Source organism: Actinia tenebrosa, unplaced genomic scaffold, assembly GCF_029948245.1.
Source record: "Actinia tenebrosa isolate PJP-AT-01 unplaced genomic scaffold, QUT_ActTen_1.0 PGA_scaffold1__47_contigs__length_23844297, whole genome shotgun sequence".
NCBI classification, from domain to species: Eukaryota; Metazoa; Cnidaria; class Anthozoa; order Actiniaria; family Actiniidae; genus Actinia; species Actinia tenebrosa.
Window position 1 is genome coordinate 17,147,143 of NW_028292578.1, and position 26,839 is coordinate 17,173,981.

At 37.4% G+C, this 26,839-nt stretch overlaps 3 protein-coding genes across 8 annotated transcripts in view; 1 reads left to right on the forward strand and 2 right to left on the reverse strand.

Moving 5' to 3' along the window:
* The first annotated feature begins 578 nt into the window (after nucleotides 1–578).
* Nucleotides 579–12,929, forward strand: LOC116304816 (synaptic vesicle 2-related protein). 5 transcript variants are annotated; one of them, XM_031714601.2, is made up of 17 exons: nucleotides 579–690; nucleotides 3,408–3,533; nucleotides 5,886–5,980; nucleotides 6,116–6,214; nucleotides 6,955–7,026; nucleotides 7,677–7,801; nucleotides 8,484–8,547; nucleotides 8,729–8,854; nucleotides 9,394–9,522; nucleotides 9,637–9,713; nucleotides 9,899–9,981; nucleotides 10,208–10,306; nucleotides 10,721–10,832; nucleotides 11,211–11,292; nucleotides 11,624–11,713; nucleotides 11,827–11,940; nucleotides 12,208–12,929. In XM_031714601.2, the coding sequence occupies exons 1-17, from the start codon at nucleotides 612–614 to the stop codon at nucleotides 12,214–12,216; spliced, it is 1,581 nt and encodes a 526-aa protein (XP_031570461.1). In that variant the 5' UTR covers nucleotides 579–611; the 3' UTR covers nucleotides 12,217–12,929. The 5 variants fall into 5 exon arrangements, with proteins under 5 accessions (XP_031570461.1, XP_031570463.1, XP_031570464.1 ...); XM_031714603.2 differs by lacking the exon at nucleotides 11,624–11,713; XM_031714604.2 differs by lacking the exons at nucleotides 579–690; nucleotides 3,408–3,533 and adding an exon at nucleotides 4,037–4,423.
* Nucleotides 12,316–18,128, reverse strand: LOC116304818 (serine/arginine-rich splicing factor 6). 2 transcript variants are annotated; one of them, XM_031714606.2, is made up of 9 exons: nucleotides 17,923–18,128; nucleotides 17,767–17,837; nucleotides 17,254–17,376; nucleotides 16,898–16,924; nucleotides 15,944–16,013; nucleotides 14,209–14,282; nucleotides 13,878–13,971; nucleotides 13,289–13,380; nucleotides 12,316–13,185 (listed from the first exon to the last, which is right to left on the reverse strand). In XM_031714606.2, the coding sequence occupies exons 1-9, from the start codon at nucleotides 18,040–18,042 to the stop codon at nucleotides 13,011–13,013; spliced, it is 846 nt and encodes a 281-aa protein (XP_031570466.1). In that variant the 5' UTR covers nucleotides 18,043–18,128; the 3' UTR covers nucleotides 12,316–13,010. The 2 variants fall into 2 exon arrangements, with proteins under 2 accessions (XP_031570466.1, XP_031570467.1); XM_031714607.2 differs by lacking the exon at nucleotides 16,898–16,924.
* Nucleotides 18,129–18,465: 337 nt separating this feature from the next.
* LOC116304820 (bridge-like lipid transfer protein family member 2) overlaps nucleotides 18,466–26,839 on the reverse strand; it is a 36,526-nt gene continuing 28,152 nt past the window's right edge. The window contains exons 51-69 of the mRNA XM_031714610.2: nucleotides 26,512–26,823; nucleotides 26,273–26,374; nucleotides 26,119–26,184; nucleotides 25,828–25,925; nucleotides 25,495–25,578; nucleotides 25,125–25,217; nucleotides 24,761–24,810; nucleotides 24,243–24,357; nucleotides 23,827–23,923; nucleotides 23,306–23,393; nucleotides 22,855–23,013; nucleotides 22,521–22,582; nucleotides 22,167–22,343; nucleotides 21,605–21,739; nucleotides 21,145–21,285; nucleotides 20,340–20,419; nucleotides 19,954–19,990; nucleotides 19,801–19,885; nucleotides 18,466–19,469 (exon numbers count right to left, since the gene is read on the reverse strand). Coding sequence (XP_031570470.2) covers nucleotides 19,351–19,469; nucleotides 19,801–19,885; nucleotides 19,954–19,990; nucleotides 20,340–20,419; nucleotides 21,145–21,285; nucleotides 21,605–21,739; nucleotides 22,167–22,343; nucleotides 22,521–22,582; nucleotides 22,855–23,013; nucleotides 23,306–23,393; nucleotides 23,827–23,923; nucleotides 24,243–24,357; nucleotides 24,761–24,810; nucleotides 25,125–25,217; nucleotides 25,495–25,578; nucleotides 25,828–25,925; nucleotides 26,119–26,184; nucleotides 26,273–26,374; nucleotides 26,512–26,823 — 2,100 coding nt within the window. The 3' untranslated portion in view covers nucleotides 18,466–19,350. The remainder of the gene's footprint in view (nucleotides 19,470–19,800; nucleotides 19,886–19,953; nucleotides 19,991–20,339; nucleotides 20,420–21,144; nucleotides 21,286–21,604; nucleotides 21,740–22,166; nucleotides 22,344–22,520; nucleotides 22,583–22,854; nucleotides 23,014–23,305; nucleotides 23,394–23,826; nucleotides 23,924–24,242; nucleotides 24,358–24,760; nucleotides 24,811–25,124; nucleotides 25,218–25,494; nucleotides 25,579–25,827; nucleotides 25,926–26,118; nucleotides 26,185–26,272; nucleotides 26,375–26,511; nucleotides 26,824–26,839) is intronic.

The window sequence follows — 26,839 nt, forward strand, 5'->3', positions numbered from 1 at the left end:
CTAAATTATTATAATACATGCATTTAAAGCTTAGTATAAGCAACACTATATGAAGATGCAAGAACCTTTTTTAGAAAAGCTGTATCTAAAAATAGCTGAGACTCTTTAATGCCTCCCACAATTAAAACCATGTTCGATAATTATTTTCAGACATCTTTGGGGGTGGGGGTGAGGGGGATCAATTTACATGATAATCTTGATCAAAGTAGGAATTTAAGTAAGAAATAATAAAAACACACTTTATCTGTAATTACTTTTCATATTTTAATATGAATGAAGAATTTGTACATGCAAAACTTCAAGGATACTGATCAAGGAATAGTCTCGTTAAATCCCTCTTAAGAAAACATCAAATATTTCCTAGAGTAAATAAAGTTTGAAACTAATAATCTAAGAGGTAAATCTCTATCTGAGTTATTTTTCGTAGCACATAATACGCCATCAAGAAAACGGCTCAAAATCTCTTGAAATTTTTAAAAGAACAAGCGGTTGCTGAGGTTACGTACTCTTATTAAATCACAGCTCGTTCTCAGAGCATTCTACAGACAACTTATCATGAAAGCGTAATGAGTAAAGATAAGCATCCAAAATATAATAAATTGTAGCTGAAAATGTTGAAGAGGAGATGGAAAAATATTAGTGGTATTTTCAAAAACGACGAGGACTTCGGAGAGGAAGAGAATAGAGAAGGTTAGTTTATCGAATAAACAAAACCTTTTCTTTTGGTTCGTTTATTTTTCTATTTTATCCAGGTACTCAGTTCTATGATAGTATATTTTTTGAAATAAGGTAGCTGCGTAACTGGCTAAAGAAAATATACTAATGCTCAGCATCATTAAGGCATGGCTCTCAGATGAAAAACTGTTTGGCTATATCATAGTCAATTTTCTACGAATCTTCCCCAAACTTGGCAAGTTAATGTCTTTTGTGAAAAGAAGGAACCTTAGAGCCTTGGTTATCATGGAAGCTAAGTCACGTGACCACAAGGCCGCCATCTTGGATTTTTAAACAAATCGTTTGTAGTCGCATTGAAACTACTTCAAAAGTCCTGAAAATCCATATTCCTTTTTATATTTGCAATACCTATATGGATCTAATTGGATATCTTGGAAATTATATTAAGTTTAATTTTTAGAATATTTTCTGTATTTTCCAAAAAATTAAAAATATTAAAAATATTAAGATGGCGGCCTTGTGGTCACGTGACCTGGTTTCCATGGTAACAGATATGCGGTAATTGCTTGCCTTGAAGAATTACTACTACGAGCCAAATTTGGGAAAGATTCATAGTAAACTGTCAAAGATATGAATAAATAACTGATTTTCCATCACTTCCTCAAAAGAGCCATGCCTTAATGGTGCTGAGTGCTTTAGCACTACATAGCATAAATGAAACGACAGTTAGCACAATCAAATTTTTGGTTAAATGTAGTTCAAGATTTTAAGTACAGAGACGGTAATTAATAGGGTCCTAATACTATCCGGAACAAGTGCCAAACTGGATTTTTTGTTTTCAGTTTTAATATTTTTGATATTCTATACTTTGTTTTATCGAAACTAAAATCACGAGAAAAATAGTTCGGATTGTAAGTATCTTATCCAAAGAGCCAAAACCTTAAAGTTCTTCTTTTTGTAAAAACTATGAGAATTTCAAGACCAATGACAGATCATAGTAATTTGAAGATATTATTTTATGAAGCGTTTTGAGTTGGTTGGCAGAACAAGAGATAAGTGTTAGGAGAAGTACGCCTCATAGCAGAGTGCTTCTCGACACCTCCTCGTGTTCTGCCAATCCCCAAGTGTTATAACTCCACACAGCACAGCAAGCAAATTTTTTATTTCTTTTATAAAATACAAATTACATGAATGACGGAACTGAAAGGGCGCTTGCGTGCTGTGTGCTGTCATAAAGCACGCGCTCCTAACCAATCAGAAAGCGAGATGGAGAGCAGTTATTTTATAATATTTAATAAATTAAAAGCATAGAACTTGAATAGGACGTTTGCATGATGGCGTCATTGACCTCTACTACCAGACTCCCTTGCACACTTTCTTTTGTTCAGTTAATTAGCACCAATTGTCTTACTATTCCCATGAGGGAATACAAATTTAAATAAGAAAGAAAATTCACGAAGCATTATGGTAGTGGGAGTCAAATGACGCCATCATGCAAACGTCCTATTAAACCACCCCGTAATGGTAATCTCTTTCAATTTATATATAGTCAAGTTTAATTTATGTCTTTTTACGAAATATTTTCATTATGTTTGTTGTCTTTTGTATGCAAATAGTGAATAGGGGATCATTTAAAAAAACAACTGTCGAATACTGAGTGATAATTTTAAAAGGAACCTAAGTAATTGCTTACTATCAATCACGTGACTTTTTTGGTGTTGACTGGGGGGCAAACAAGCGGGTGACTGGGGGACAACTAGCGGATGCTACGTCAAAACATATCAAAATAAGTTCTCAAACTATTGTATTTGACTATTTTCACGAAATCAAACCAGAAAACAAGAGATCAAAACAACCTCCAGGATTCTACAAGCCATCAAAAAAGAGCTATTACCGGAAGTGACGTCTATTGATAGCAACCTATAGTTGAATAAATTTCTGGATGAACGCCACAAACTAATTCATTATTTTCTAGGGTTTGAGTCATTTCAGTTTTCATAAAGCCTCGAAATTTTACCCGATCATCGAGAAATAGCACTTCTTTCGCTTTGTATGGTTGTTTTTTTAATTTAGACCGATTTAAGGATTTTCCCCCCACCAGTAACACTTAATACTTAATCAATATTTAATACTGGTGGGCGGGAAAAAATCCTTAAATCGGTCTAAATTTAAAAAATAACCACACAGAGCGAAAGACCTGCTTTTTCTCAATGATCGGGTAAAATTTCGAGGCTTTATTTCACATTTCAATGATTTTTATCGAAATTTTTGAAGAATCCCCATACATTTCCTTATAACATGACACCACAGAAACCAAGCTTGGGCTACCTTTGGTTTGAGTGACTAAAGACATAATTGAAAGTACCCGTTGTTTTGGCAAGTGTTAACTGGTGTCAATCATTACATATAATCAACGGAAAGATATTGAGTGGAAAAAGCCATTTCTTTTCTTGCAAGATGATAAAGAAACAAAGGCAAAATGACTCCTTAAATAATTGTCTAATATGTCTCTAATAACACAATCAGTAACAAGTCAACTAAAACAAATATTTTGAAGCTAAGATATTTAGGAAGAAAATTTTAACGTTTTCGGGCAATCGACGAGGACCGTTTGAGACAAGTGCCATATGCAGCTCGCTAGAACGAGGATTGTACTTCACCATCAATGAATTCAGCTCAAAATAAGACCAATATATAGCTAAATGTTTTATATTCATACGACATGGCTTTAGAAACATTTCTGGCAAAGACGCTCAAAAAAGAATATGGACAATTACAAAGCACGGACGATGACATTCAGCTTCAAGATGTCGTACAAGGGCAACAAGACAAAGACGAAAAATGCGACGAAATCAAAGGTAAATATGATTGACTGTTAATGGGGCTGTGTGTAGAAATATGGATTCATCTTAACCTAGTTTCTGGTCTCCAGACGTGTTTTTTTTAAAATTTATTTATTTTGCGATCATAAACTAGTCATAATATGCTTTGGGCTTCCTGTGTTAATCCATACCATTAGTGAAATTTAGATTCATTCTGCACACGTGAAAAATAGTTGTAAAAAGGGATTTCGAAACCTTGAGACAAGTTCAAAACAAATGTTTCACCTGGTATAATTCCAAATGTTTTACCTTGTATCTTTTCTTCTGCAAACCAAGTACTGGTAGACATCGCAGTGGTAGACACGCGATACCATTCTCACCTAATGTCAAATTCTTAATTCTTTTGCTTAAATCTGCTAAAATATTCTCTCGCTATAATTAGACACACAATACCTCTGACAAGTGAATGAATAGCAAAGTCCAATACTGTGAAAGCATTTGTGCATGCGACACTTCCGTTAAAGCGCCCCCGAAGTGAGGTTTTTATTTCGTATTCATATTCTTGAAAAAGAAACTTTTGATACTTATGCGAGTTCCTATTCTCACAAAACACTGTAAAACTGCTTAATTTGCCTAAAGTCCTCATGGGGTGATCTGGTATCCGTCAGCCATAGCTGTGTCGACATTTTTAGTTTTTCTAAAAGCGGAAAAGTATCCGCAATTGAGGCGACTTCAAAAGCTCTAAGGAGAAGGCTTTTCTTCGGATATTCTTCAGCGGTAAGTTCCTTTGCCGAGCTCCTAGCCTTTCCAGATCAGTCTACGGCAAAAAATGGCATTTTCTCGGCTCAAACAATATGGTGTTAAAGAAACAGACGAAAAGTTTGACAAACTTCAGTATGAAAATATTCCAACTTCAGATAGAAAAGGTATGAAAAACAAACGAGAGAATGTTAGATTAATGGGCCTTAATTCATTGTTAACCTGCATTTAGCGCTTTCGGTATTATTATATACATAGTTTTGCTTTAATTTTGGTGGGCTTGATGCTGATAATATAGAACCTTTCTTTTTCATTTATCTTCGTTTCGAAACTGTACTACGCAGCATGGTCATTTGAGATTTAAAAATAACTTTAATCTCAAGAATTTGTTTATAAATTAACTCGATTCTTGAAAGACGAAGGGGTAAAGGAAGGGAAAAAAATCCTATATTCACTGAAAATTTGAAAGTTTTTGGAAAGCAATGTATTTTTCCTTTTGTAACTTAGCAGGTTCAAGGTATCTCTATTCTTGTATGATATAGGTCCACTGGACTTGTATATTAAGTTATTATTAGAGATAAGTTATTTTTAAGCCATTTGCTTAGTGATAACCTTATTTACTATAAATATACTGTTTCCCTAAATAATATTACGCTGTGATTGAGGTCAACTGGACTTTAATAAAATTGATTATTAGAGCCTTATTAGACGCATTGAGAGCAGTGTATTTTGTTTAGTGATGAGCCGTATTTAAATACTGTATAGTATAATGTTATGTTGCACTTGGCCAGCCACCCGTATGCTACGTCACAGTGGCTCTATTTTTTAACTTTAAGCCATTGGTTACTGTAGTCTTATCTTATCAGGTTTGAAAATATACGTTTACTTTTAACTCCACACTCGATACTGAGAAAATTTAAGGACAAATTTGATTTGAAAGTAATAAATACTTACTACATGGGCTTCCTGTGTTAAGACAGGGCATTGTGGGTAGATCACGCACAGTTTTAGACTGTAAAGACTAGTAGTCTGGTTAAGTCGGTACGAGTAAAGGTTCTCATTTGGATCTAAAACCAGGGAGAGAAAAAAAAAAATCCTCTCATTCCAACATGTCTGACGACGACAAAGAGCAGCTGGTGGTAGATTTTTCAAATCGTGCAAATCGCTCGAGATTATTATCGAGTCGTCGGCGACGAACATCAACAGAGTTACAGCCATTCCTCCAGGAATCCGATGACTTGCCGACATTTGAACGAGAAAATCGCGCAGAAGAAGAAATAGAAGATGTCCAAGGTACTGAAATGTGAAGTTAAGATTGAGTCTAACACAACGCAGGAGTTTACGCCGCGAAGGAACCATCGGACCGTTTCACCGGCTTGTTGTTTTGAATAAATTTGAATCACTATTCGACAATAAATACTGCTTTTTAAAGGAGATACAGAGTTTTTCTTCGACATTTTTTCATTTATCATTCGTTGCGTTCAACCCAATTATTTTTTATAAGAAATCATTAAAATATCCAATATTACAGAATTGGAAGTTGTGCTCTGTGAATATAAACATACTGGATTATAAAATTAAAATAAATCATAAGCTCTATATTTATATCTCTCTATATTTCCCACACAGATAGCGGACAAACTTACAATGTTTCGGAAGCTGTAGAGAAGTTAGGATTTGGGATGTTCCAAGCGCGACTTATCGGAATTGTTGGATTCTTTGTTGTAAGTATTTTTTTTTTTCATCACTGAGTGCTTTGTACATAATTAGTCAACGTCCTCTCGTTGTCGTGAAAATGTCATGAATTTTATTTTGATTCTGATTCAGTTTGTGTTTTCGCATGTGTTTTGAATTTTTAGATAGCTGATGCATTGGAAATGATGCTCCTCTCTATATTAGCACCAACGATTCGATGTTTATGGCATCTGGATTCTGTAGAAGAAGCATTCATTACGACAGTAAGTAAGTCCGATGCTAATACTTGCTCACATCAGAACTTTAAATTATTGATCAATGAATTATTCTGTCAAACACAATAAGAAATCACTACACGAATTTTCATTCCCATGACAGCAATATTATAGTAGTTATTTGCAAATATTTGTAATTTTTATTTAAAAAAAATTATAATCATTTAAAAACTAATTCTAAAAAGGTCTAGTTTCAGACGTCTATAAAAACATTCGCGTCAGAAATATTATTCATGTTCGCCAATATCACACACCACACAAAAAAATCAAAGTCATTACCTCCCTTACGTTTTATGGTGAATTAACGTCTTGGAAGACATAGAGTGAATATATATATAAACCTATTTCAAAAAACGTTATCGGTCGGAGATCTGAAAACATTTCTAACTCAAAAGTCATGCTTCATATTCCAATCTAAAAGGAAACTACATTGTTCGCAGACTGGGAATATATTCCATTTTGCAGCATGCTACTTGGTCTCAGATTCCAGATTTCAGATCTCTGACCGACAACGATTATTGAAATAGGTTTATTTTTATTAAACATACAGTAGGAGGTTCTAAGTCGTACTTCCGGGACTGTATACTGATTAAAACTACTAAAATATAGCAAAAACTAAATAATCCATAACTTTTTTCACATTGAATAATTAATGCTGCTATGAAATAGAATCGCAAGCGAGAATATGTTTGCAGTGCTATCTGCTTCACAAATGTTTTGTTTCACAGGTTGTGTTTGTCGGGATGATGATAGGCTCTTCATTCTGGGGATGGATTGCAGATTCACTCGGTAGATTCCCGGTAAGTTTAACTGGTGGAATTACTTGTATTTCATGACACTTTTTCTCACTTTTTAGGTACGGCTACGTCAAGATACAGTACGGCTACAGCGCGCATGCGTCAACATAACGGACTACGGAATTTGCCATATCCCTTCCCACCACAGGTAGCCCAAGTTTGGTTTCTGTGGTGTCATTTTCTAAGGAAATGTGAGGGGATTCTTCAAAAATTCAAATAAAATCATTGAAACGTGAAATAAAGCCTTGAAATTTTACCTGATCATTTAGAAATAGCACTTCTTTCGCTCTGTCTTTCTCTCTGATCCCCACCCCTCCATCCTTAAAACGGGCTCAATTTAAAAAAATAACCACACAGAGCGAAAGAAGTGCTCTTTCTCAATGATCAGGTAAAATTTCGAGGCTTTATTTAACGTTTCAATGATTTCATTGAATTTTTGGAGAATCCCCATAAATTTCCTTATAACGTAACACCACAGAAACCAAGCTTGGGCTCGGCTGTGCTCTGAACTTATGAGAATCGTACGAGAAAACTCTATATAAGTATCGCAAGACAAAACTCTATGTCTAAACAAGGAACTTCGCAAAACAATCACTTTACGGTAGAAGCGATGTGTCAAACAGTACTTTACTCTATTACATTTTTGTTTACAGACCGTAATCGTCTCAGCAGCCTGGATATTTTACTTTGGACTTCTAAGTGCATTCTCTCCTCATTATTACTGGATCATTTCCCTTAGATGTTTGGTTGGATTTGGTATTGGTGGATCCCCACAGTCGTAAGTATGACTGGCGTGTCTTTGCTGTCGATTCAGTCTCTACCATTCATCGTTAACTTGAGGAACTCTTCGGTGTATAAGGATGTGTGATGTGCTTCTATAAGTCAATCAATAGTTTATTCGCACCAAAATTAAAGTTATTGTAATTTACGATATATTAAAGAGAAAAGTTTGATGGTGCTGGGGTCCTGAAATAGTATAAACTAATATCAAAGTTAGGCACCCAATTAATTAAAAATTTTTGGAAGATCACTTATTTTGAAATACTCTTTCTAATGAAAGCATTGTTGTCTTCTACAACTAATGAAGTAAAGGTATCTCAAGGGACACGCTCTTTTTCATATGGTCTATAGACCTCTTCACCTTGGGCGTAATGTTTTCCCATTCCAGACCACGTGTCATTCTCTAGAGTACCATTGCTTTGTTTAATGGTCGCCCATGAGATGACGCATGAATATGGATAGGACTCAAACTTTATTCCAAAGATAATTACACATTACGACCAAGGTAAAATAGTTTACTTGATTCGACATATCTGTATTTTATAAAGTGCGCGATTTGCTTTTAGACTTCAGCCTTACCGTAGACTACATACATTGCGGTTGTCTACGTCGATAGCTTGGTTTCCAAACGATATTAATGTACTAATTGAGATTTCCTTTTCTTCTTCTTAATAATTCAGGACGACCTTATTATCAGAATTCCTGCCCGCAAAGTCCAGAGCCATTTGCATCTTATCTTTAGCTGTGAGTTGAGTAGTTAGAACTATAAGGATCCTTCACTTATAACATGGCTGACCACAGGTAGCCCAAACCTGCGTATTGTATGTTATGAATGCACGAATTGATTTCGCCGGCGGCCTGTTTTAAGACTTTAATAAATGTGTCTTTAATAAACTGGTAGTGACAGATTTTTATGATCTTTTAGATATTTTGGGCCATTGGTTCCACGTTCACCGTTGCCGTGGCAATGGCTGTCATGCCTACTTTAGGTTGGCGGTGGCTTTTAGCGATACTCAGCCTTCCGCTGCTGATTTTTCTAATCATGAGCAAGGTTAGTTTAAACCACCAGCGATGTGATGGAAGATAGACTTCGAATCCGTCTATCTAATCACCAAATTCCAATGAATATGGTTTCCTGCATGTAATGATTCTATATGAATGGATTGTATGGATGTAGTGATTCTGAGACAGCGTAGCGATGGATTCTTTCACACCTTGTGGGGCTGCAGAGTGATGTGTTGCTACGACAAACACGTACAGAGAGAGAGAGAGAGAGAGAGAGAGAGAGAGAGAGAGAGAGAGAGACTTTCCGCCCGACAGACGGACAGACAAAATGAGCTAGCAAGAGAGGGAGAGATAGAGAGTGAAAGAGGTGATGGTGGTAGACAACCCTCTTATGGAATATATGAATACAGCTGCGTAAACAAAACAAGGAGAGAGTGACAGAGGGATATAGCGGAGTGGGAGAAGGGAAACAGTGAAGCATGATAATATCATCATCATCATTATCCTCTATGCCTGTATGGCACGCACGCAGACGCCAAGGACTTCATGATAATATAACCAATATTCATTTACTTTTTATCCCAGTGGTTACCAGAGTCTGTTCGGTTCTACCTGGCTGCGGGAGACCGCGAGAAAGCCATTCAAGTGCTAAAACAATGTTCTAGAATAAACAAGAAAGAATTACCTCCAGGGGAACTAAAAGATGCTAACACTGTGAGTTGATTGTCTTTAATTTGCCTATAAATCACCTGCTATAGCAAATGTCGGAATGGAATTTTTGGGATCTGGAATAGTAGTTAATTCCTGTTTCCCCGTGTTATCTTTCAGAACAAACCAAGAGGACGAATAGTAGATTTATTTCTTGGTGGACAATGGAAAACGACTATATTATTATGGATTATCTGGTGAGAGTAAATTTACATCAACGAGTGTTCGTCATATATTGCCGCCATGCGTGTTGGTTGGATATAACAAGACATTTCAGAATCATGGACTTGAGTTTATCCCATTCTGAACCCCCTCCCCTCCCCCCAAAAAAAGGAAAAGCAAAAGCTCAGCTGATAAACTATGTATGTGTTTTATTTTCAAGGTTTAATTTAGCATTTTCATATTACGGGATCGTGCTGACTACGACGGAACTTTATCAAAGCTATTCAGAGACAGGCAAATGTGGTAAGTACAAGCCGTACCAGTACTTCATATAAAACCACAGGGCTACCGTCAGTCAAGTCGCACAGGTCTCGACACATGTCAAGCTAGCTGACCAAGGCAATATACAAGGCAACGGTGATTTGGATTTCATCTTTCAATACACTGATGAGCAAACCGTGAAGGGGGATGGATTGGGACTAATTTTTCAATGGGGACTAACTTTTTAATAATCTCTGAACAAATTCAGGTGAAAAGAGTAAAGCAGGAATTGCTGATTGTGGATGTAGCCTCCTCACGATGCGAGACTACATTGACATGATGTGGACCACATTAGCTGAATTCCCAGGTAGATACTCCCTTACATGCCCTCTCATTCTACTACTGATTACCCTAATCTTAGCCGACGCTGCCTTCCCTTAAAGAGGGCGGCTAAATCTAAGGCTGTAGCTAAAGTAGAGCGCTAGAAAGCGGGCATACACCTAAGTACGGATGCTCTAGTCCGAAAGGAAAGGTCTTTCTGGTCGGCTTGGATTTACTTTAGATATAGCGGCCCAAACTTATCGTATATATTGTAACGTCTTCTAAAGCACATGTCGAATAAAGATCTAGAGTGCCTGATATCTCAAGCTATTTCAGCAGTTTTCTAAAAATACTAAAACAAAGCTAAAATATCTGTCTGGAACCAGGAATTAACCATACCGTGCCGTGCCGTGCCGTGCCGTACTGAACCATACCATGATATTTGTTATTTCTTCACCAGGTATAATAGTTACTATGTTAATAATCGACTATCTTGGGCGCAAGAAGACTGCTGCCATCGAATTTTTAGCTACAGTTATATTCTATGTACTGCTGATGTTTTGTAGTGGCAGGTAAGAACGATAAATTGATTGTTGTTACCGGGAATCAAGGGGTGGCGTACCTACCTCTTGGTTAGTCGGTTTTAATTTCCTCCTTCCTCAAAACCTAACACGCTACATCCACAGGTAACCCGCATTGCAGCGTCATTTACTAACCCTTCCAGACCCCCTTGTGTATTTTCTCTTGTTCAGTTCTTTAGCAACATTTTTCTTATTATTCTCATGGGGAAATAAATATTTCAATAAGAAATATTGGATCTATTCGTAAGCTGACTTTGATCAGCCCAGAGGCTGTTCAGGGTGTGGATACAATTTTAATTAAAGGTGACACGCGCGTGCTTCCACGGTGACCAGCCACCAACCTTCTCACATATATTTTGTCATTACTAGGGGTTTCATGACGTTTTGTATATTTGGTGTCCGCGGGTTCATTTCGGGAGCATTTCAGACATTCTTCGTGTATACACCCGAGGTGAGTTTATTCATTCGTGCTTCTATCATAGACCATTTGCGAGATGTATGACAATATAGCTCTACAACTGGAATCAGCAGTTTCCGAGGGGGAAACCACGGTTGAGCGTTGTACCGTAACGTTCCAAAACATCAAACGCTGAACCTTCAATCGAGCACCGCGCGCAGGCAAGGGAATGGTGTGTTCAGGCAATTGTAATCCAACCTGCCTGCTCTCTGCGCAATGCAAAACCCAATTCATTTGCTTTAATGTTAGACAAAACCGAACGTTGGTCTCCTCAAAAGTTCTTTGTCACGATTATGTTCTCTAATTCAATCATTATCTCTTGTAGGTCTATCCTACAATTAACAGGGCTTTGGGCTTGGGTTGCTGTAGTGCAATATCGAGAATAGGCGCCATGCTTACGCCATTCGTTGCTCAAGTAAGTAAAACCGGAGCCCAAAGTTTCGTTTTACCTTAGGTTCATTCATACATACACCGACACCTGTAAATAGCTATTATACTATAGGTTAACCATCATGTTTTCTTATCAAGGTATTACTTAAAGTTTCGGCTAAACTCGCCCTGGGTATGTACGCCTTCTTGTCTGCCATCTCTATCATAGCTACGCTTCTACTTCCTATAGAAACAGGGGGACGAGCCATGGTGGTAAGTTTTGTAGCCATTTTCTATTACCGAAATCTTGGTCACCAATTTCATCCCTTGGGTGTTAACTTTTCGTAGACCTTGTCTGACATAGCGAACATGGAGCACTGTGGTATAGCTTGGGTACAAACATATTTTGCACATTATGCTTTAGTGTTGATTGTACCCAAGCTGGACCACGATGCATCTGGTTTTTCGCACCAAGAAAAGAGAGCTTCTTCACCATCTCTTGAGAAAATTTTAAGACTGTATATTTTTTGTTTTGCATAGGAAACGTGACCCGAACAGCTCTACAGCTACTCAAATACATCAAAAGGAAACATAAATATGGAAAGACACAAATGAGATATTTATACAGTACGAATTAAGAGATAATAGTAAAGTAAAGGATATTCAATTTATGCACAACAAAGATTAATAATAATGGCTGGCTCCATTACATTGTTATAAAATAACACTCGTTTCCCTTATTATTAAAGGCTCAACTTTATACATGCATTCCCATCTCTAATATCAATCAATGTACAGTACATAGGATACACTGAAATATTTGGAACAGTTAATAGTGTATAATTAATGCACAATAGACATCACTTTCCCAATGTATCGTGATGCTTTGTATGTAAATGCTTCTGAAGGCATTGGTGCCCTATCATTTCTATGACAAATACATGTAAATAATATGCTGTGCCTAATTTTCACTTAATGTTTTAGGTCTTTTTGGGTAAATAAAGATTTCAAATGACTACTAATAATTTGAATTCTTTGCAACATAATGATAATAGGAGGTTCATCGAATATGGACAGGCAGCAAATATCTTCTTAAGCTTCAAGCTGGCATGAAAAACTGCTAATTATTACCTTGATGAATTTTTTAGTGGGGAGAGTCCATGTGAACCTCAAAATCAAGGTTTTGAATGAGTTAAAAATCTGTAAGCCTCCTACAACAAAAAATACGAGTCCCTAACAATCTTTAAACAAAACATTAACAATACATTTATCACAGATTGCTCTATAAGTAGTGAGTATAAATGAATATCACAAAGAAAGGAATATCATCAGCGATGATGTGCTTAATCAGTGTCACGGCCGTCATCTTTGTTCTGCATAGGTGGTGATCTTGATCTTGAGCGAGCTACAGGGCTGCGGGAGTATGAGCGTGATCTTGATCTCGAAGGAGATTTGGATCTAGATCTTGGGGATCTCTTGGCTGGTGATCTTGAACGACTCCTGGATTTTGAACGAGACCTATGAAATCAAGTAAATGGAAAGTGAATATTGGATGAAGTGGGAGTCCATAAATGTATCTTTACTTCTTTTGAGTCATCACTTTGTTATGCTCATTACTAACCTTGATCGTCGTTTTGGGGATCTTGAGCGGGAACGTGAGCGTGATAGAGATCGGGAATGCCTTCTTCGTGGTGAAGAGTCACGATTCTTGTCCTGAGAACAAAGCACAATATTACTTACTTAAGCCTGTCATCACGTCCATAGGATAATAGGCTATTGATTACTTCCCTCCAAACAGCACAAAAATACAAAAATGATAAAAAATACAAATGATAAAATCATTACAACGTTCTTGGTATTGCCTAGTAACACTTGGATGACCATAGAAAATCTTACTTTATTTTAATTTGGGAAACTTAGGCTTAGGTCAGAGGTTGAACATTACATGAGCCAAACCTGAAGCAACAAATAACAAAGTGGTCTTGTTTGATGTCATTATGTTCAGCTCATGTGAAGTTCAACGTTTGACCTTAGACTTAGCATAGACGGCTACCACTTCAAAAAGGTAGTTGAACAATAAAGTAATTAATCAAAGTTGGGGCAGAAATAAGTGTTAAGAAATGGAAGGGATAAGGATGATCACCACATTTTTGGATGATATGAAACCCTTAATAAAAATACGTTCTTTGGGTTGATGGCATCTTTCTTACCTCAATGATTCTTATCCTTCTACCCCCAAGTTCTGTATCATCAAGCTTACTGATTGCAGCATTCAAGTCCTCACGGCAGGAAAATTCAACAATCCTAAGACAAAATTTATCACAATAGAAATTAGTAAGTAATTAGTGTATAATGTGAGTGGCACCAAAGATACCTGAGGACTTTGTATTGTGTCTGCTAAAAAGAGGATCTCTATGCAGTAAATATGGGAAGAAAATTTTAGTCTATCTGAGTTCATGTCTTTATTGTAAAGGGTGTCTTCTTCTGTCTTCAATAAAGAATTATTTTCCTACAAAAAGCTCTTAAGTAACAGTGACTCACCCTTCACCAACTCTTCTCTTGTGTGCATCAGCATAGGTGACCTTGCCAGCTTTACGGCAGTAGTCCTTCAGATCCTGCAGCAAGAGTATAAGACAATCAGACAATCGAACTATTTACATAAATTTTACTTTATTTCCTATGCACCTAGAAATACAAAAAATACATGGTTTGAATTGTGCCCGGAATGCAAAATCCTTGTTAATCATGGGCATTTAAAAAGTACAATTGAATGTGTCACCCTGGTACAATGCAGTTAATACTTTGCTTCTCAGTTGACCATGAGGTAATTCAACACTTTTGTCATATAGTTTAACATCCAGACCCAATTTTTTTAAGGAAAAACTATGATTATTTTGTCTTGGGCATTATAAAACCACAAGTGATTTCCCTGGAAATGTAGGATTGAGCAACTTTTCTTGTTCTGTGTCCTTTGATACTTGGTACATAACAAAAGCAGTGGGTTTCATGGTCTTCCATTGTTGATATTTCCCTCAACCTCGCCTTGGAAAATACTGCCATCACTATTTTCCTCCGTACCAGTGAATAAGACAGTGTTAATTATCTGATAATACTAAATAAGCCAATCAAAATTGATCATGCTAATAATTATTGTTTACTGCATTATTGTTTACTGTACCAGTTACCTTGGACACATCAGGATCAATATGTTAAAACCATATGACAAGACATGCTCAACTAAGTGCAGTATTTTTGGAATAAAAACCCAGGAAGAGAACAAATGAAACAGGAAAGCAATGTACCCATGTTTTCCTGAGACCATGTTTTTTGTAATTGATTACCAGCGCACAAACATCTTACCTGACACCATGATAATAAAATTCAGTTTTATAGGTTAACCTCATCTCGCAAACAGAATGCAAAATAAACTTCTTGTCACAATAAACGAGCATGGATCCCCTTTCATCCTTAGCCGAGGCCAGAGAATGCATTTAAACCCTTCACTTCTTAAGCCGAGGCCAGAGATAGCATTTAAACCCTTCACATCGTGTAAAATGAGCATGGTGGGCGCAGCCGAGGCTCAACAGAATCATACTTTAAGACCGTCTGATTGGTTAAAGGGAGGATTCAAGAGATCACAGAACCTCTAGTGACTGACACACATAGTTTAATGTTTTGTCACCTCTTACATGCCCTGCCAATGTGAAAATGTGTAAGCAGTTACTTTCAGGAAGACAATAATATAGTAGGGTTTTAAAGTTAAAACACAAGATACAACATTAAAGTAATTGGTTAATTCTTTAGTGCATGTTATGTATTTGTTATTTTTAGGAATATACTAAATATATTTATGGGACTTTTTGATTTTTTTGATCTTTTTTTATTTTAAATTTTAAAAAGTCTGTGTGCACTGTATGAGTGTTGAAAAAATTGTGGCTGTTTTCTGTGACGTCAAACAATTTATACTTACAGAACTTTGATCACAGATGGAAACAATGATTTAGTCTTACCAATAATTTAGTATTTTAATCTAATGGAAAGCCATCTTCAGCTTGCTACATATTGAAGTAAATCTCAATTCATTTCAATAACATAGCAAATGATCAGAGAGATCAACCCCATCCCACACACAACAATGTTGTTGGTTTATTTCAATTAAAGTTATTTTAAAAAGAGAAAACTTAACGTAGTATAAGGAATATATCACACAAGTATAGAGTCTGGAAAGGAATTTCATGACATGTAAAATAGTTTTGAAGTTTTGGACAATACTGACCTGCCAGCTGGTACGGCTTGAAAGGTTTTCTACTACAGCCACATAGCCTGTTCTGACGGGAGGACCATACCTAACAATAAGACATATAATATAAATATAAATTCTATTATAGCCATGTACTTTGGTTAACCTTTGTTGACACATGAGGCTTAAAAAACATCAACTTTATGCACATACAAGAAAAGTATTTTACTTGAGGTTTGGATGTTTCCTTATTCAAAACAATGTTCAAGTCAAGCATTACATGCCTGGATTATGCTGAAATATACAAATTACATGGTGGAAGTCTGAGCCATTTCCCTCCCCCCTGCTTATTAGCTATGACTCTTAATGTCGTTGATTAAACATGCAAAAACAACGTAGCCTATATATTATTTCTCAAAAATGAATTTACAAGTAAAATTTATCAGTCAAAAGAAGGGAAAATCGTTACATGGAATTAGCATATTGGTTATGATAATAAATATTTAATATATTGTTTGGCATAAGACATGTTCAAAACTTCACACACCTGACTAATCATTTTGCTGATAATATACCTATACAGGGCTGGGCTAGAATTATTACATTTGGGAATGTAACTAGTTTCATAAAATGTTAGTTTTATTTAAAAAGTATTTAAAACTATTCAATAGATACCACAAGGGTGAACGAGTAATTTAAGGAATTGATTATCATTGGTTACTTAAGCCCTGATGAAATATATTTTTTACAAAATAATTATTATTCAAATTTTTTTGACTTTAATTTGCAGTTACCAAAAGACCTTTTGATTAAATAATTTGTGAACACAAAAAATGTAATTTTTTTGACAAAACATTGCACATAAAAATGTCCTTTACTTAAATATGGGTTTAGGTAAAATTTGAGGCGTTCTTTAGTATCTGGAATAAAGTGATGCATTGTACATGCTATTAGCTTCTGCCAAACACTAAGGCATAAAAGCTAACTTACGATCCAGATGACCTGCTTTGGTTCCCCCTGGAAATGGGAAACAAATTCAAGGTTACTGGATACCTCGGTACAGATAGAAGTTAACATTATTTTTATTCAGTTATACTCAAGTATTGTATTATTCATAGGTCAAAATTTATGTAGGTTATATGAATCAGTTGCCTATGTCCATTCTAGATGTATTCACACATTTCTTGTTGGATATTTTTTAAAACAATTATTAAGGTATCTAGTAACCTTAAATTGCCAACTAATAAACACATCAAATCATTGATCGTTATCCCCCCTAAGCCACTGACTTATGTTTGGGATCTGTATGAGATAACTCACAAGTAAAATGTATAAATCAGCCTTACTTATCTAGCCAGACAGGTCTTCTTCTGGAAAATCCACCCCTGTCTCTTCCACCTCCTCCTCCTCCTCTGCTACCACCACCTCCAGCTCCACCTCTACGGCCTCTAGCCATCTCAAGGGTAACTCTGTAAAAACACAATCATTTGAATGAACTGGTCTTTTTGATCAAGTGTCAAAAAGACTATTGAAAGCTGAATTAATTCTACTTATTTAATCCATTTTCTTCATTTTAAAATTTTTTTAAAAACCAGGATGACGTAATACAGTATTTTAATGAATTATCAGAAAAGAAAATAAAAATAATTTTAAAAGTGCTTTTCAGGAAGAACGTGGAATTACTAGAAAATTTATCTTAAATTTTTAATATAAACTTCTCAAACGATAAAGACTCAGGATTACAAAAAGTCAATAGAAGTACTTATAAGCGTCTCTTAAAATACACGTAGCGTGTCATGAATTTCTTTGTCAAAGAAAGCGCTGTAAAAGCGGGAAAAAAGGTAGAAGCTTAAGTTTACCTTTCTCCAAGAATCTCTTTGCCATTTAAATCATCGATAGCATCTTCTGCATCTCTGTAGTCATCAAATTCCTAGGAAAATTTTAGGAGAGAGATTCTTTTAAAACTGCGCCACAGTCGCCATGCTTTCCGCTTGCACAAGCCAAGCCCGACTCACCACGAATCCGTAGCCTCTTTTGAGAGTTATGTCACGAATTCGACCAAATCCTCGCATAAAACGATCAACATCACTTTCTCTAGCATCTAGGGGAAGTCGCCCGATAAAAACACGCGACATTTTGAAGAGAAATAGCACGGAATTCTTTAAAAAATAACTGAAGTACTCGAGGTTCACTCCTTGCCAAGATGGCTGACACGAGATGAATGCTATCCCGGGAAGCTTTGCGGGGAGGTATAGAACCAAAGGATTATGGGCAGCCAACACAGGCAACCCAACCCGACTGAGCAGCGATTGCGCAAACGTTGACAAGCGTTCCAAGTCTAAAGCCAGAATATACGTTTTACTATTATTACCTTGCCTCTATTTATGATAAAATTCCAGTAAAGCTTTCCAAAAATCCCTAAATTTTTAAATAATAAAAATATATCAATGTTTATGCGTGTTTCCTTCCATTCCAATTTTGACTTCATTTTGCCGCGCGCTTAGAATGCCGTGAGTTAAGAAAGGCTTGTGAAAGGCACATTGAAAACACAATAAATAGTAATTTATATGTATAATCTTTATTCCCATTTTCAATATAAATATATAAAACATTGAATAATGACTCTCTTTAGTATTTGTTAATACAGCATGCAGTTTAACTGGATGTTCATAGAGCGTTTTTATTTTTGTTTGTTATATTTTTTCATGCATATTTCTAGGATTAAAAACAACCCACAGATGTGGCACCATTTTGGATTGCGCCGGTTTTGGTTCGAAACAATTCATAATGGCACCACCATTGAGTTAATTAGAAAATATTTGATTTACGGAAGGCAGAGAATCGTAGAAATTGTTATTGAAGGTCGCAGAAAAGAGAAACGGCTCTAAGCTCTTAGTTAAGCGCATCGAGCATGGGAGTCGTTCACGGCTATAAAATACTCTCGACTCTCAAAGCCCTGTCATTTTTACTGCTGCACATGCTCGGCGAAATGTTTATACTACACCTGGATAACTATTTTATTCGCTTTTACCACGAGGAAACCATTCTTGTGGAAGTGACTTGCGTTCTCGCATTGAAGGAGACTCAGAATGAGTTTACCTGGATGAGTTCCCAATGGCAAAATGGCAATTACGTGACAATATCTCATGCAAAGTGGTCAGCGGTCATCGCGCGAATCACGAACGAATTAAAAACTACGCATGCTCTTATCATGGACGTATCTACAGTCCGATGCCACACCCCGGCCTTTGCCGTCAATCTTAGGAAAAATGAAAAATGTAAGACGATTAGAATAAATGAAAAGTGTCATCTCCACAATCACGAATTAATCATGAAATCTTCTGCCTAGTCGTGGGCAAATTTAACAGGGTAATAAGTCAATGTTCTTTGAGAAAATTTTCTCTCCTTCTGTACTAACTCCTCCAACTTGGCATTTAGATCACTTAAGATTTAGTATCGAATAGTGAGCTATCCGAGTCTGGCGCTTCCTCTTCGCTCTGTTCGTACTCTTCCCCTTCTAGGTTAACAGGCTCTGGGCCAGCTCCATCGGGTTGAAGAAGACCTGAAAATACACAGAGGAAATGAAAACAGTGACAACCAATCATATATCAAGAAAGGAAATTCTTATCCAATTAGCAGGCCAGTGTTGTGAATTAGAAAACGACATTGATTACTATATATAGCAGTCGTGACGTCACATCCCCTAGTTCGTTGAATTTCGATTAAAAAAACGTATTTTTCATGCCAGTTCGGGATACAAAAAGGGGACCGAATCATTATCGAATTCATTTTTCTGGGAGTTTGAGCAAAAGGAAGGTTAATTTAGATAGAGGTGAAGGACAAGATAAAAAGAAAAGCAGAAATAAAATGCATAAATTGTATAAAGAACAAACCTGATGGTCTAGGGCTCAAACGAGTCTTCCTGACCAGTTTACCCAACAAGCTTTTCTTGCTCTTTTTCTTTTTTTCTGTTTTTGACTTTAAAAAAAATCAAGAAAAATCAGGAAAAAAATCAACACAGGGGGACCATGATGTTAAATACTTACTGTATCACCAAAAAGAAGCTTGGCCTTATCTTCCTCTCTGAAGGATGGAATAGATAAAATGTCAGTCATAGCTGAGTATACTTATAGTGAGAAGAAATACACCACACGGCACGGTTACGGTACGGACTAGTTCAGTCTCAGAAGCATTTGCATCCGTCGCGGACGCGGACGCGGACAAATAATGCAATGTTACTTGCGATGGGGAAGATAGCAACATGACAATAACATAAATCCACACGGCGCGATCGAGCTGAACGTCACAGGGGTGAGTGAACAAGGTGGAATACTTTCCATCGCATGCTACTAAGCGTTGTGTTTCTGCGCCTTAAGGTTAATAGTGCCTTCTTCAACCTGTGCTAAGGACAAGGCCAGACTAAATCACTCACTTTGGTTCAGACTTTGAATCTTTGTTCTCCGTCCCGTCTACGTCTCTCCTTCCTTTAAGGTGTAGTTTTTCTTTGATAACCTTTTTGCCAAGAAATTGAAAATAGTAGTGTCACCATTGACATCATCATCATAATCATTATCATCACTGACGTCATCATCACAATCATCAACATCATCACTGACGTCACCATCACAATCATCAACATCAACACTGACGTCATCATCACAATCATCAACATCGTCACTGACGTCATCATCACAATCATTAACATCATCATTGACGTCATCATTACAATCATCAACATCATCACTGACGTCAACATTGACGTCATCGTCGCAATCATTAACATTAATTCTCATTGTTATCATCATTTGGGCTAAAATTCTGGTACAAAAAAACAGTATTATAGGTAGGTAGGTAGGTAGGAGAGGGAACTATGCGGTATAAATTTGGAAAGCATTGTAATCGTGCAAGGCATTTCTCGTTTATATTAACATCGCACCATGTTGGTGGTATTTAACACAAGATTCCTTAAGGCCGGTTTAGACGGTACGATTTTCGCCTACAACTATCGTATACAACACGCTCGCGCCATGCTACAACTCGAGTCGTAGCATGCAAATCAAGCCTACAACTCGCCTACGATAGACGCGAGCGTGTTGTATACGATAGTTGTAGGCAAAAATCGTACCGTCTAAACCGGGCTCTATCAGTCTCCTTTGTTAATACCACCAACATGGCCGCCATTTCTTTTTCCCTTGACTCCGTTTGGGATGGTTGCAAAACATCAATAATTTGTTTACCTGGGACACCAATACATTGATACAGTCCTTTTTCATTGCTATGAGAAGATCGTGCCAAGTCCACGTTCTGTTGTGATACTCCAGGGTGGGGAGGGTCAGGTTGAAATTGTGCACATCAACTATATTTTTCTCTTTTTCACCCTGGAAAAAAAGTCAAAACATTAAATATATCGAATATTCCGAATCCGAAGTGATCTCTACAGATTCCGAAAATCTTTCATAAGTATTCCCTGTTTTATTGTTTTTCACCGGGACATACATTCTAATCATTGGAAAAAGCAGCACGACTTGGGATCCCTGTGGCAAGGAAGAGTGAGAAATGTAACACAGGTAGACCATAAGTAAAAAAAAAGATTGTGGAAAACCTGCAGACTTTCTTCGAGTGTGGTCCTGGGGGGGATTTCACAAATATCCTGAATTAAGGATTTTCACAAAAAACAATTTCTAAGTTGCCGGTTACCTTATAACTGACACACATCAAGACTTCTGTGACTTTGACGTAGATGAACGAGTGATTTTTGGACGCTCGTTCCTTCATCTTTTCCAAGTCATCGTGGTCATCCAAGGGTCTGTAGAACATACTTTTCTTCTTACCCTAAACAGAAAGACAGAGAGACAGAGGAAACAGTGAAATCAGTCTTGTTTACGCTGACACGGCAAATTATTATTTATTGGAACTGTAGTAAATATAGATCGTAGAGTGATTTTAATAGTCTATTGACCAGTATAAGGGCAATGTTTCGCACGAAAACCGTAACAAATTATCCACCAGAACTACAGAACTGGCTATTCAGAACCCAGTCATTCTTAGTGCGCATGTTCGACAAAATGCCATAACATAAAATGAAAGGGTCACGACAGTGTGGCGCAGGCGGCTTTTGTCGAGCATCCACTCTAAAAATACTCGGCATCTAAGAATGTGCGCAATAAAAATATTTATTCATTTTGAGAATGTGTGCGAGAAGATTATATGCTTTTTCTTCATATGCGTCGCTTTCTCATGACGTTAATCGTTCACTTACTTTGTCTTTGGCTTGTGAAGCAGACGGACCAGCGTTCGTGTGGGATACTAGTGATGTCATACTCTTCCTAGACTTGGTGGCCGCTGAATCCGTCGACGCGTCTGACGAAGAAGAAATCGACGATGCTGTGCTGGCGCATCGCTTTAGATTACTCGATCTTCCGCCTCCAAAATTATCCTTCGCAAATAACAAAAAAGTTGACATTAAAATTTTCTAACACTGCAAAATGCGCTCAACTTAAATAAAACTTTTGACCTCTGAAACAGTAACCGCAGCCATCTTGGTGCTGTAAGCGTGAGTGTTTTAAATGATTTTATGATTCGCGCTAAAATATCTAACCGTTTGAAGGCTTACTTCAAGATCGTCCACGAACAATTCACCATCTTCGAAATCTTTGTCAAGTTCTTGTTCAGCTCCTTGGAGATAAAATTAGATGTCATAAATGATGATGATGATGATGATGATGATGGTCATGATGATGGTGATGATGGAGATAAGGTTGTGAAGATGACGATGATGATAACGATGACAACATGGTGAAGATGATGGGGAATGATGATATGGTGATGGTATTTATGAAAATAGCATGAAGACGATGACAATGATGATGAAACTCATTGCTATGTCCTCCAAAGTGAGCGGCATTTCGACGTGCTGCAAGGTGTCTATACAGTAAACTTGATCTCACCTTTATAAATGAGGTCTACTTCTCCCGTGTCCCCGTCATACTCGTGCTCACGTTGTGGAAAGAAAAATGCCATGACTTTACGAAACAAACGATAGGTCAACCCGACTGAGAGAGGACATACATTGATCTCTAGGTGCTCCTTGACGCCAATACCTCCAACTACAACAACACAAAATAAAATCTTTATCCTTTTATCAATACCCTGAAACAACGTCTGGGATGATCAAAGTCAGGCACAGTTAACTCGCATACTCAGGCTAACCCATGTGCAAATGAGAATTTAATCAAGGCGCACAGCTGTATAGAACGAAATCGAAAAAAAAAAAAAAAATTTCAAATGAAACATGCGTGCGACATTATTAAACTTCAATTTTGTGAAACATGAACAAAGACAACTGAAAAACTTTTTTTTTTTTAATGGCAAATAACCTAAGATAAAAATTTTATAGACCTGGAGGTTTTACTCGACAGTACAAGCGAACCATTACAGCCCTGTCCTTTTGGCCTTGACCGCTTGCGATTCTTTGAGTTAAGACATCCTGGAAAAATTGAAAACAGTTTGTAATGTTAAAAAAGCTATTTGAATGAAGGAACCACCCAGCAACAAAAATACTCAAGAAGCCATTACAGTGCAGAGAAACCATTTAAGTGACAAAGAGATTGCAATGCAATAAGAACTATTTGGGTTCAAAATACTTAAGAAACTATTGCAGTGCAGAGAAACCATTGAGGTGTCAAAGAGATTGCAATGCGTAAAAATCTTTTGGGCTCAAAATACTCAAAAAACCATTGCAGTGCAGAGAAAACATTGAGGTGTCAAAGAGAATGCAATACTTTAAAATACTCAATAAACCATTGCAGTGCAGAGAAACCATTAAGGTGTCGAAACCATAAAAGAGCCTTCAAAAGAAGGGAAAATAAGGAAGCCATTGAAAAAATTCTATTATTTTACGAAAGAATATTTTGTTATACCTTGTATATGCTGTTAGGAAGTAGATTTCTGACGTTGAATTTTGGAACTTCGAATCGATGCTCAATCGTAGCGTCACTGAGAGTCGTCTTGCTATAACTAGAAGAAGTAGTTGATGTTAGAAAAACTCATGGTACATACGTACAGTGCAGTGACCATGACGGTGTCAAGTTCGAGCATTTTCATTGGCTGAGCAGTGATTTCGCGCGCTGTGTTTGGTTCTAAGAATGTAATAAGTTCTGCACCGTGCCATGTGTCGCGCCGTTTCACAGCCATAAGAAAGTTCTTCATTACTTCATACGCTCAACGCACCAAATACTAACATTTTTAATATGTGCTTGAAGTAGAGTGAAGAATACTCTACGTCAACGCAAGTTTTATGTGTACTCATCGTAACTGTCTGAATAAGTTTACGAACCTAAAGTTTCTGAAGGTGGCATCTGCTATTTCCAGCTGACCGTCCGCCTGATTGAGCTTCCATGACGCGTGGTTGAAGTGAACTTCGGCGAGTTTTGTTGGTTCAGAAGATGGTGCTTAGAGAACAAACATGCCACAATGTTAGCTGCAAAGTTTTGACATCCCAAGTGTCTTTCCCTTACAGCTATTCTCAATCACGCGCGCCCTCTAGCGAATGTTTCTGTCGCGACGAAGAAGGTTTTGGTGGACGTCTATCACAATCGTTTCCATAACATTGTCGGAAAACACGAAACGTCTTGATTGACGTCCACCGAAAGCTTCTTCGTCGCGACAGAAACAATCGCTAGAGCGGCACGTGTGATTGAGAATGGCTGTAAATCGTACTTCTTTCTAAATGGCTCAAATTTAACACTTGTCTAGTAAGTGCGCATGAGCAAAGGGTTGTCTGCTGACCAATTTCTGCTAAATCCATTTAGATAATATTTTACATTAACATTTACAAATTGAAAATGTCTTTACCCTTTTCAGGTGTTGGAGGATTGAGATTCATCTGGAAATCCTTATAAGCGCTGAAAAAATAGAAAAATCGAAGGATACGAAAAGATATAACCAAGAAAAGATATATTGCCCAACCAGATATATATATTTTTTGTACACTGGAGATACTGTGTTAGGTTGCACTGTAAGGGGTTTTGTAATTCAAATTGATGTTGGTTTGTTTGTGCAAGAAAAACTCTGCGCTTGGGCTACCTGTGGTGCTATTCGCGGGTCCAAAAAAATCGAGCCAGTGATACCGCAGTCCCATCCCATTCACAAGCCAAATTGGTGGAAATAAAAAAAAGTATTTGCAATGACTGTCTGACTGTCGCGGCTACGTGGTTACCTTATAAGAAGCCTGAGTTCCGTGCTGGCCGAGTTAAGAAGCTCTTTTTTCTGTGTGATTTCTCTCTCTAACTGGATCATGGCTTCTGTCAGACTATTAAATAAAAAGATAGAGAGAGTATCAAAAACCATACCATCGTGGTCTAATATGGGTATACAAACATTTTTGTTCATCACACCTTATATGGTGTTGTTTGACCCAAGCTAGACCACGATGCATCCTATTTATCGAACTCAGAAATGACCTATGACCAGTTACTCCGTCATTACCAGTCTAGACCCCTCTTTATTGAGTCACAAAATTTGTTACAATAGGCCAATGTGCTGATCAAGTGATCAAGTGATCCTACCTCCCTTATCGACTCACTCACCCCTGATTGTCCAGGGCTTGTTTTCTGATCAGGTTCAGCTCGTACAACTGTCTCTGTAGTCCTCTCATCTCAGTTTGACGATGCCTGCCATAAAACATAACCATAAGGATTTGATAATGGAATACAACCGGTTATAACTAGTTATCAAAACTGGTTATAACCAGTGACTTAGAATAAGGTCAAGGTGAAGTTCGACGTTTGACCTGAGCCTTAGTAGTTTGGCATAAACAATGTACCACGCATTTACGACCACTCCTTATCAGGGACCATGGAGAGGCACGATGAGAAGGAGTAGGGGTCTGTGGATCAATTTTAAGGGTGCTCGTGCCTTACCTTACGATGTTCTGTTGTTTAAGGATTTGTGCTCTCTGGTCTTCAATGGCTGATAGCTGTAGACGGAATGTCATCTTCTGCAGCCGTTCGTTGGCTTCCTGAAAACATTCAAAATCTAAGTGTGAAATGCAACCACGACCACAACGACAGCAGTAATGAGCCCAACCCAGTCCCCCTGCTTTTCTCCGCGTGCTCGACAGACTTTGACTCGTTATTTCTATTATAACTGTGTTTCATCCAAGCAACTATCTTCATTTGACATTCTGACTTTCATTGTTGTCACTAACAAACCTTTTTCTTGGGTTCCGTGTAGAACACGACATTGTTAACGATATCAATCAGCATCAGATACTGCGACTAAGAACAAAACAAAAATATCAAGAAAGTTAAAAAAATGCTTTGATTTAGAGCCCATTTCATACTCATGCTAAATATAATGACTCACTGAATTGGTGGATATCTCCAGCAGTTTGTGCCTAACAGTGTAGGTATCAACAGTTGGAAGTCTGTTGACTCGTAGATGATTGCTCGAGGCGGGTGACTGTGGCTGCAAAACAGGACGAAAAAAACATGGTTAGAAAAATGAAAACCGCTGAATAATGGCCTCAAAAGTGGACAATAATTTCATCCCTTCCATTCTATTTTAATCCAAACACGTCACGTACAAAGTCACGTTATGCTCACCACTGAATTGGGTGCCGCACCCTCGGCTAACGGATCCAGTTCTGTACTGAAATTAACAAAATAAAACTCGCAACCACAACGAGCGACGATACGTTGAAGCTGAGGGATGTCCTGGCCTGCCCCAGTGGTCGTCCCTCCGACCACAGAGGTCACAACTCCACCGACTGCCTCTCCTGAACCTACGATGTTAGCTAGATCAGCTATGTCGAACCCAGTCTTCTCTTGAGACTGACGGCCAGTTATGACCGTGGTGTCGAGCCATGGAATGTTATTGAGGTTGATACAGTCATCCGGGCTTACTGTGGCGAAGTACTGGTAATCAAGAAAT

Bases quoted from the DNA above. Each gene is read 5' to 3' on its own strand.
- LOC116304816 (XM_031714601.2), top strand. From the start codon at position 612: ATGTTGAAGAGGAGATGGAAAAATATTAGTGGTATTTTCAAAAACGAC. The intron at 691-3,407 runs GTTAGTTTATCG...ACATGGCTTTAG, and splicing joins AGAGGAAGAGAATAGAGAAG to AAACATTTCTGGCAAAGACG. The intron at 11,714-11,826 runs GTAAGTAAAACC...TTTCTTATCAAG, and splicing joins TTACGCCATTCGTTGCTCAA to GTATTACTTAAAGTTTCGGC.
- LOC116304818 (XM_031714606.2), bottom strand. From the start codon at position 18,042: ATGTCGCGTGTTTTTATCGGGCGACTTCCCCTAGATGCTAGAGAAAGT. The intron at 13,972-14,208 runs GTGAGTCACTGT...ATTTTGTCTTAG, and splicing joins AAGAGAAGAGTTGGTGAAGG to GATTGTTGAATTTTCCTGCC. The intron at 13,381-13,877 runs GTAAGAAAGATG...CTTTGTTCTCAG, and splicing joins GAAGGATAAGAATCATTGAG to GACAAGAATCGTGACTCTTC.